At 32.7% G+C, this 10,674-nt stretch overlaps 1 protein-coding gene across 1 annotated transcript; it reads left to right on the top strand.

Moving 5' to 3' along the window:
• Positions 1 to 349: 349 nt before the first annotated feature.
• Positions 350 to 5,205, top strand: LOC109183683 (la-related protein 6A). Its single transcript, XM_019333740.1, has 11 exons — positions 350 to 713; positions 1,658 to 1,739; positions 1,903 to 1,997; positions 2,743 to 2,814; positions 2,902 to 2,981; positions 3,090 to 3,174; positions 3,739 to 3,786; positions 3,878 to 3,946; positions 4,064 to 4,201; positions 4,624 to 4,744; positions 4,860 to 5,205. The coding sequence occupies exons 1-11, from the start codon at positions 471 to 473 to the stop codon at positions 4,994 to 4,996; spliced, it is 1,170 nt and encodes a 389-aa protein (XP_019189285.1). The 5' UTR covers positions 350 to 470; the 3' UTR covers positions 4,997 to 5,205.
• Positions 5,206 to 10,674: the final 5,469 nt, after the last annotated feature.

Raw genomic sequence — 10,674 nt, 5'->3', positions numbered from 1 at the left:
CTCTTTATAAGTTTATTTGAATATGCACATAATTAGAGATTATATTAACCATACAAAATTTTAATTTTAATTTTGTATTTTATAAAAATATAATAAATACTTGACCAATGTAAGCTCAAAAATGTTATTATATTAAATAATTTAAAATATTTTAATTTTTTTATTTTTTATTTATATTTATAATAACATAATTTTTTTTGCGTGCATCACGGTGAATTACTATATATATATATATATTTTGTAGATGTAGATTATATTATTATATGCTCAACAAGATAGATTGGGTTTTTGCCCTAAATGAAAATTAAGTTGGAATGACCAAAATGGACTGGAAGTAACCAACAGAGGCTGTATAAATTTTGACCGGTGGGGAAGAACACAGTTTCGGGAGATCAGGGGAAGTCGATGAAGAGCGAAAAGTAGCCGAAGCGGAAAGAAAGAAAGACACCCCTCTTCTCCTCTCTCTGGAAATGGAACCCGAACCCGAACCCGGATCCGGCTCCAGGGGAGTCCTCATCCCCATCACCTCCCACACCGTCGCCGCCACCTCTTCGTCTCCACCGCTTGACGACGAAGATGACGATCACCATCCTGATTTCTCTCCCGTCGGATCCCCTGACTTCCACGAGGATCTTCCTCAGCACTCCGATCAACCCCACCCCTCCTCCATCGCTCCTCTCACCGATGATCTTCGCCTCAAGATTATCAAGCAGGCAAATATCCCCCTCTCTCTTATCGATGTTGTGGAATTTTGCAATTCGTCCATTGTGATCATTTCAAGTACTGTATGGAACGAGTAGGGTTTAAGTTTCAAGTGGGTGATTGTGTTTAGTTGACCCTGTTTGAACTTCTCCTTCAATAATTTTGTTCTGCTATTAGAGCATACTGTAAATTAATTTTTAACTTTGACTGGATTTATAAGAACACTTAGGACTTAGATTGGCTTTGTTTTTGTTTAGCTTAGAATAATAGGATCTAAGTGACACTCAGATATTGGATTAGATTGCCTGTGGATTAGCATAGAAGTACTATTATATCAACCTCCCAATAATGCTTAACTCACCAGTCATTTCAATTTCATTTATGGAACAAGTTAGTAAAAGTAAAATTACAGGACTGTTTAGACTCACTATAAATTTTTCAAAAGGAAAAAAACCAAGAAGAGTAGAAAATGTTCAGATGTATGTGATACAAAACAATAGGTCAATATGATCTTGAAAAGTCACAAGTTTAGTGCACCACTGCACCAATGTACTAGTTAGAAGGACTGATGTGATAGTTACAAGTGTAGATGAAATGCTATAAGAAATCAGGTTGCCAGGAAAGTTGAGTTAACTTGTGAACAATGCTCGGGATAGAGTTTAATGGAGAAAAACGATCTAACCAAGGTTAGACATGATGCAAATGAGCTGTTCCTGACTTTCGTTGATAAAGCATTGTAGTTTAGTTTTATTAAGGATATGACTTCCCTTTTAACTTTATAATTTTACTGTAGGTATCCTTTGGTGACTACAAACACCACTAAGTGTAGTGTTTAGTATTATTTTGGTTTTGGCATCAATGGATTAACCGATTAAGTACTCATCATTTTTTAATGGATGACACTCTTGAATTTTGTCCTATAAAAAACCCTTTATGAATTTGTTTGGTCTTGCAGGTGGAATATTACTTCAGTGATGAAAATTTGCCAACGGATAAGTTTCTTCTGAAATATGTGACCAAGAATGAGGAAGGATATGGTAAGTTCTGATTGTTTTTTCAGAAGGCTCTTTCACTTTTTATACCTATCTCTTGGGTTCTTATAGAGTGTATGGGCATAGAGTTCAATAATTTTCTTCATAGATTAGTGATCTCCACTTTTTCCATAGTCTGAGATCTAAAGGGGAATGCTCTATCTTGCAGTTCCTCTTAAAGTCATTGCTTCATTTAGAAAACTGAAGAAGCTGACCAGGGAGATACCTCTGATTGTGACTGCACTCAAGGACTCCTCTCTTCTGGTAAGCATCTTTAATGAAAAGATTATTTACATCCATTCAAAACCTAACTTTCTGTTTTTGCTCCTCATTTTTTTCCCTGCAAAAATGATCTTTTATTCCTTTGTCCTTTAATTCACAGTAAAAGCATCTATAATGCAGGGAACAACTACTGTGCCTTTCCTCCTTCCTACCCCCCGCCCTCGCCTCCCACAGGGCCCACTTTTCAGCACTTCCTTTAACCCATCACTTGTTTGCACATGCCCTCTTGAGCCTTAACCTTGTCATGATTTGCAATTTCACTCTCAAAGTAAAAACAAAGTATAGCTATCAATAAAATAGTATAAAATAAAAGGAAAGCATAGGACAGAAATAAGGAAAAGGCTTTTTGATAAGCTGCTTGGTCATGTTGTGAGATATGCTCACTCTATTGGTTCAAATTATACAAGTTATAGTACTGCGGCTGTTCTATGCTGTAATGTTGCCTCCATTCGACAAGAGGGGGGCCGGGGGTGGGGGAATGGGGAAGGAGAAATGGGAAATTTGTAAAAATGTCATCCTTTCGGTGAATTTCTTTATACATTCTCCAGTCGCACATCTCACAATTTCTATGATGCTTTATAAGTTGTCTATCAATTGAAACAAATTAAGGTTAGGACTTGATGAAACTTGAGTTAAAAGAGCTCTTTTTTTTTCTCTGAAATTTGTGAATGTATAATTTCTCTTTCCTTTCTTGTTCTCCCACCTGTTGGCCGTTGGGTATCCTCAGGTTGTCAGTTCTGATGGGAAAAGGGTGAAGCGACTAAATCCTCTCCCATACATTGAGGCCAGGGATCCTCAGGTATTTTTCTTTTCCATTGGCCTCTGTGTTGTTAAACTCAGATATTGCTCATAAAGATGTTTTACTTTAAGCTTTTCTTCATTTTAGCTATGCACTGTATTGGTGGAAAACTTACCAGAGGATCATTCGGTGGAAAATCTTAGGCAACTATTTGGTTCTGCTGGACGGTGTGCATCTATCATTTTTCCTTTTTTTTTTTTTTCTTCTTTCTCCCCCACTTAGCTTGATTGTGTTTTATGATTGATTAAATGCTTCACAATTGTTTGAATTTCTAGCATCAAGCATATCAGCATCCGGGAACCACATGCTGAAAGAGATCCCAAAAAGTGTACAATTGCAGAGAAGCTGCTTAGTGGCAAGGTATGGAATAAAAGTTCATACTCAGAATTTTGTAATTTTCTTGGACCCAAGTACCTAACTGGAATAAACATGCTGATATTGATATAACTGGGTTGAAAAGTTTCATCTGAGAGATACTCGAGCTTAATTAGTTATTATCCCCTTTCTTTTCTTCTGCACATCTGTTTCATTATTTAGTATGCTCATCCAATCTTGTCCACTGGTACATGAAAACCTATTAAATGGAAGATGGAAACTGCTCTAATTGTAATTGATATAAGTGGTTGTTTAAGGTCTTTGTAATTACTGTACTCTCCTTTTTTTTTTTTTTTTTGGGAAAGTTATTGATAACATGGGTGCATTATGTCATGGAGTATGACTGGTTTCCTTTTCCTAGTTAGAATTATGTATTTGATTTGGAATGTAAGCTGGTTATACACATTACTATTTGCAGTAATTTTAAAATTGAATGTGCATAAAACTATGATATAAAACCTTATTCGCTTGTTTGTTATTGAGTGGTTCCTTCCTTTTTATCCTGCATATTTTAGGTAATTGAGAGACCTTTTGGTTTCTTCTATGCAGCTCCATGCTCTTGTGGAATTTGATACTGTGGAATCTGCTGAAAAAGCTGTGAGTTGCAGCACTGTCCCTATTTCTAGTTCATATCAGTGAGGATATTACATTAACTGAATTGTTTTGTTTTTATGGTAATTTGGTGCAGGTGGCCACTTTGAATAACGAACAAGATTGGAGATTTGGCTTGCGGGTGAAACTTCTCAAGAAAGCGGCGGTAATTATTCTTGTTTGGTTACCTTAACTCTGTCATTAGTTTGTCATGCCCCAGTTTGCTTCTTCAAAATTACCCGTCTAAGTGAATTTTTTCTTTTTATTTGCTTCACATCTTCAGAGCAAGCGGGGACAGAAAAAGAAAGTCTGGAGGGAGTCAGATCCTGATAGGCATACTTGTGGTCAAGCATCTGATCAAGCTATAGATGAGGAGAACCACCATCCAAGCGAGCACCATGGTGATTCACATGATGAAGAGGTTAGTAGTCTCACAACTTTCAAGACATTGAAAGTTTAGTTTGAGATGTAGTATTGGAAATGATTGTTAGGATATTTCAAGTGTTCATACTTGGCTAGAAATTTGGATCAGATATTGTGAGGGTTAGTTTTTCACTTTTTCGCCGATTAGCAGTTTGTTAGGATGGCTTTGCTAAATTAGAAGCATGAAGGTAGACTAACCTTGGATGATGGACTAAATTCGAAGTTGGTCTAATTTTGAGGGACTTTGGGAGTATTCAATTTGGATTACTATCATTTGCTGTGTTCATGGAATAAGTAGTCAAAACCGAAATATGTACTAACCTTGAATAAGTACTACTGCCAGGTTCACTGATGAGATTGATAAGTTTGTGTTGTTTTAGCTTCTTAGAAGTTTTATTTTCGTGTCTACTTACATTCTAGGAAGGGGACCATTTATCAAAGGAGACAATTGGCGAGCATGCACCAAGGGAAAAAAATGGACATACAGGGCGCAACAGAGGACGTGGAAGGAGGCCGCAAAAACGTGGTACAAATATGCCAGGTAATTGACCATTGTAGCAGTAGAACTTGCTGTTTATTCCAATATGTATTCCATAAACCTAGTGTTTAATTGCTGCCTGCTGTTATCATTTCTTTATTTAAAAAACTCGTTGCAGTCCATGGAATGCATCCTTCCTCCGGTCACGGTCATGGTACTGAACCCTCAAAACCTCCTCCGGGTCCAAGAATGCCAGATGGAACTAGAGGATTTACAATGGGGCGAGGACGACCTCTGGCTTCAAGTCCAGTCTAATGTTGCTTCTATAGTGTTTGGTTGTTTGATGATCCTGGTGTGTAAATGCAGGCACAGCCTGGTCATGTATAACAATTAGTGATGGATTTCTGGCGCCTGCTTTTGGTGGTTCTATTTTTTATTTTTGCTTTGTAATGGTCTCTACTACCTATAACTTGATGCTTATGGAGAATGGGGTGTTTTAATTGAATCCTTGCAACTTTGCTAGATCCTCCCTCGCCAAATTTTACTGTGTATCATGGTCCAAAATAGTTTCGTTTCTAAAGAAACGACACACATTCGGTGTTCAATTAATTTTTTTTTTTTTTTTTTATGGCGTATTCAGTTTCATTTTATATACATTGTAGTTTCATTATAACACACTTAAAGTATCATTTTGATTTAATTACAATTCTATTTGACGTTACAATATTATTATTATTAAAGTATAATTCTAATCTAATTAATTATAGCTTCGTTTCTAAAGAAACGACACACATTCGGTGTTCAATTAATTTTTTTTATTTATTTTATGGCGTATTCAGTTTCATTTTATATACATTGTAGTTTCATTATAACACACTTAAAGTATCATTTTGATTTAATTACAATTCTATTTGACGTTACAATATTATTATTACTAAAGTATAATTCTAGTCTAATTAATTATAGTTTCGTTTCTAAAGAAACGACACACATTCGGTGTTCAATTAATTTTTTTTATTTATTTTATGGCGTATTCAGTTTCATTTTATATACATTGTAATTTCATTATAACACACTTAAAGTATCATTTTGATTTAATTACAATTCTATTTGACGTTACAATATTATTATTACTAACGTATAATTCTAATCTAATTAATTATAGTTCCGTTGAATAAAATATGAAATTTGTTATTCAGTTTAATTTTATATATATATATATATATATATATATATATATATATATATATATATATATATATATATATATATATATATATATATATATAAACATAATAATTGTGAATGAATGTTATACCCTTCATTTATGTCCAATTTTTCCATTAAGTTTTTTGATACATTATGCTATAAAAGTTGTATCATACAATATTTTGGACAAATATACCCCTACCGTTATAACTTCCGTTATCTTTTCCACTATTGTTACTATGCACATGCATCTACCATATATTTTCTTATCTTCTTCAATAATAATAATAATAATAATAATAATAATAATAATAATAATAATAATAATAATAATAATAATAATAATAATAATAATAATATACAAATTATATATTGGAGTTATATGTTAGTTATTTCCTAAAATTAAATATAAAAATTAAATTTATAACATTATTATTATTATTATTATTATTATTATTATTATTATTATTATTATTATTATTATTATTATTATTATTATTTAAACATCTAAAATTTAAATAAATTTAAAATTCTAATATAAATTTTAATATTGGGCACCTATGTTTTGCGCATCGCGCATAAAAAATACTAGTGAGAATTTTATTATTGTATACATATTGTAGTTTATAATAATAATAATAATAATAATAATAATAATAATAATAATAATAATTCATTGTTGAATTACAATTTCACAAGGGAATTGAAACTCCTAGAGAGCAAGACCGGTCCTATCATTTTATAGGTCCGGGTCAAAGTAAAAACAAGGACCCTTAATATATAAAGTTAAAATGTATATATATATATATATATATATATATATATATATATATATATATATATATATATATATATATATATATATAGATAGATAGATAGATTGAGGATCAAATGAGGACGCATTCTGAGGTGAGGACGTGAGGACTAATCTTATGCGTTTGTTTTTTTATTTTGATGGCCCAGATTTGATTTCCTAAGATGACATGGATTGATTTTTTTTTTTTTTGTTAAAGTTGGGTAGTAGTGTCTTTTTCTATTTTTTTAAGTGTGAACGCATGTGTAATCCTTATCTTAATTGGTTTCCTATTTTTTTGGATCACCACCGTCGCGATTTCTTCACCATTGATTGAATGTTAGCCCATGCAATGTGATCGGTATTTTTTATTTTTTTCCGCTCGTTCTTTTGAATATAATATTGTCTATATTTGGATGATCGTGTATATGTACAAATGCTTGGATAGTACGATTGTGCATGTGTGTGCTGGTTGTGCAACCTAGTGTTGTAAGTTGTGCACCGTAGGCTGGTGAGTTGTGCATTAGTGCACATATTTCAGTGCATCGTAGGACATTGAGATGTCCATTGTAGGATTTTTAGGTGGTGTTTGAATGCACAACTTTACAATACTTTGTATAGTAATGCACAATATTTTGTATAGTAATGCACAGATTCTAATTTACCCATAAATTTATATTTTTAAATATTTTAAAGGGATTTGTTTCCTTAATCCGTGTGATTTGTTACTTTTAATCTCAGCCATGCTTTTATTTTGATTTAGTGGTCTAGATTAGTCCTCGCGTCCTCACCTAAAATTATGTACTCACTTGATCCTCACCATATATATATATATATATATATATACATATATATATATATATATATATATATATATATATATATATATATATGATCATATGAGAGCACTTGCTTAGGTGAGAACGTGAAAACAAATCGTGTGCATCCATCTAATATTTTTAATGGTCTAGATTAGATTAAGTGTCTGCGAACGCGAATTAAATGTGTGCAAACACAATTCTTTATTTAAAAAAAATCAGTTAGACTAATCCGAGAGTAGTGTTCATTCAAACTTTGGGCCCCTATATGAAGTTTAATTATAAATTAATTTAAAATTCTCTAATATATACGGAGTATTTGTTAATTGAATTATTATATTAAATGATTGTAATGGTTAAGTGAATTTAATGTTAAATAATAATTCTAAAGTTGTGGGTTCAAATCTCTGCTCATGCAAGAATTATTATTATTATTTTTTTAACTTCATCAAAAAATAAAAATCCAAGTTAGGGGGGCCCCTTTCAACATTGGGCCCTAGACGGGTGCCCATGTTGCAGAGCGTTATGTTGTGCATCCGTGTGCATCATGTATGGTGCACACGGATGTAAAAACGACGTCGTTTTGACGTCGACTTAAAAAAATAAAAATCCATAACTTCATAACTATACATCCAGAATTGCATAACTACACATCCATAACTTCATAACTATACATCCAGAATTGCATAACTATACATCCATAACTTCATAATTATAAACCCAGAATCGCATGCATAACTACACATTTATAACTTCATAACTATACATCCAGAATTGCATAACTACACATCTATAACTTCATAACTATAAATCCAGAATTGCATAACTACACATCCATAACTTCATAACTACACATCCATAACTTCATAACTATACATCCATAACTTCAGAACTATAAATCAAGAATTGCATAACTACACCATGCATAATTACACATCCATACTTTATAACTATAAATCCAGAATTGCATAACTACACATCCATAATTTCATAACTAAAAATCCAGAATGAATGAACAACATAATGCACATAATGCTGTTGCTGGGAATCGAAACTGATTATTTTTTTTGGAATAAGGGTCAAATAGGCCATCGAACTGCACACAATAATGCAATTAGGCCACTGAACTTAAAAAAGCTACAATTAGATCACTAAACTAACCATTTTCATGCAATTTGTCTAATTTGTAAGTTTTCTAGGTTGTTAGCATGTCACCTTTAATTTAAAATATTTATTATTTAAAATAATTATTAAACAAAAAAAAAAAAAAAACAGACCGTCCCCGGCCGGCCGGAGACGAAGAGCTCTTCGTCTCCGGCCGGCCAAAGACGAAGACGTCTCCGGCCATGGAGACGAATCCATGGCCGGAGACGATCTGTATCTTTTATTTATTTATTTATTTAAAATAATTATTTAAATAATAAATATTTTAAAAAATATTTTAAATTAAAAGTGACATGCTAGCAACTTAGAAAACTTACAAAATAGACAAATTGTAAGAAAATGGTTAGTTTAGGGATCTAATTGTAGCTTTTTTAGGTTCGGTGGCCTAATTACATTATTGAGTTCGATGGCCTATTTGACCCTTATTCCTTTTTTTGTTTTGTTTTTTTTTTTTTGTTTTTTGTTTTTTGTTTTTTGTTTTTTGTTTTGTTTTGTTTTTTTTTTTTTTTTAAGTGGGACACGTATTTTTAGTCAAAACGACGTCGTTTTTGTATCCGTGTGACACGAATGCACAGCATAATTTGCCCCATGTTGCCCGCCCCTCTAGGCCGCCCCTACTAGGGAGACTATAAGAATTGTAATTCAATGGTCGGAGAAAATTACAATTCTTTTTTATCAAACCGTGGAATATAAATTGCATAGAATTTACGAATGAAATTACAAAATTCCATTCTATCAAACACTCTCCTTAGAGGACAAGGTGCTTGAAAATTTGCTTGTTATATATTTTTGTATGTGATATTGTGATGCTATTGATTAGCTAATTTATGTTTACGTGTTTATCCTAGCTAAACAATGATAATATGTTAACTGCAGATACATAAGATGTTGGTTAATATGGTATGTGTCTACAATTAATATATTTTGTACTCTCAGTTAACAACTTATGTGTTTGTAATTATTATGCTATGTGCTTGTAATTGCCATGTGATGTGTTTTCAATTTGTTTACAGGTGCATGAATGATTAACTGTAGGCACAAAATGTGTCAATTGCATATATACAATTTGAAGGTTATTTTTGGACTAAGGTCCATAATACAAAATAGACCCTAATCCATGGCATAATTTGCTGTCCAAAGTTATCGAACTAAAAAAATCAATGCAATTGGTTCCTGAACAACACAAAATCATGCAATTAGGTTTAAAATAACCTGTTGACCTGAAATTGTGCTGACGTGGCGGTTACCAATTTTAAAAATAAATTTAAATATAATTTTAAATAAAATAATTAATTAAAATTAAAAAAAAAAAAAAACTAGAACTGCCGGAGACGATTCGTCTCCGGTAGTTCTAGGTTTTTTTAAAAAAAATTTTAATTAATTATTTTATTTAAAAATATATATAAACATTATTTTTAAAATTGGTAACCCGGCATTCAAGGTAAACAGGTCATTTTGAACCTAATTGCATGATTTTGTGTTGTTTAGGGACCTAATTGTATTGTTTTTGAGTTCGATAGCCTAATTGCACTTTGGTGTGCAGTTCAGTGGCTTTTTTTTATTTTGAAAGCAAACAATGCTAGAATATATTAATGCAAAAGAGCGGTAACAAAGTCAGGAGGGACAGATTCCCAGTACAAAGAAGTTGCCTGCGAGGAGGAAGCCGAAGCTAAAGCATGATCTATCGAATTAAACTGTCTAGAAATTAAAAGCAAACGACAAGAAGTAAACGCAGACATAAGAAGTAAACAGTCATCAATGACAATGCAAACATGTGATCTTGGGTTGGCTACTGATGTAGTAATATAGCGATGAAGGGCTGAGCAATCTGTATGAAAATCAACTGCCAAAACTCGACGACTTTTAATCCAAGAAACGGCCTCCTTACAAGCTAGAGATTCCGCCGCAAGAGCACTAGTGCAAAACGGGAGTGTGCCATTTGTCGCGACCAGAAATTCCCCTTCCGGCGAGAGCAGCACATGTCCGAATGTTGCTGTTGAGGTCGCCGA

This window comes from Ipomoea nil, unplaced genomic scaffold, assembly GCF_001879475.1.
Source record: "Ipomoea nil cultivar Tokyo-kokei standard unplaced genomic scaffold, Asagao_1.1 scaffold1149, whole genome shotgun sequence".
In the NCBI taxonomy this organism is placed as follows: Eukaryota; Viridiplantae; Streptophyta; class Magnoliopsida; order Solanales; family Convolvulaceae; genus Ipomoea; species Ipomoea nil.
Note: the sequence above shows the minus strand (reverse complement) of the source record. Positions and strands in the feature narration are given on the sequence as shown.

Excerpts from the sequence above, each read along its gene's own strand:
- LOC109183683 (XM_019333740.1), top strand. The coding sequence starts at position 471 with ATGGAACCCGAACCCGAACCCGGATCCGGCTCCAGGGGAGTCCTCATC. Across the intron at positions 714-1,657 it reads GCCTCAAGATTATCAAGCAG|GTGGAATATTACTTCAGTGA; the intron begins GCAAATATCCCC and ends TTGGTCTTGCAG. Across the intron at positions 2,815-2,901 it reads TTGAGGCCAGGGATCCTCAG|CTATGCACTGTATTGGTGGA; the intron begins GTATTTTTCTTT and ends TCTTCATTTTAG.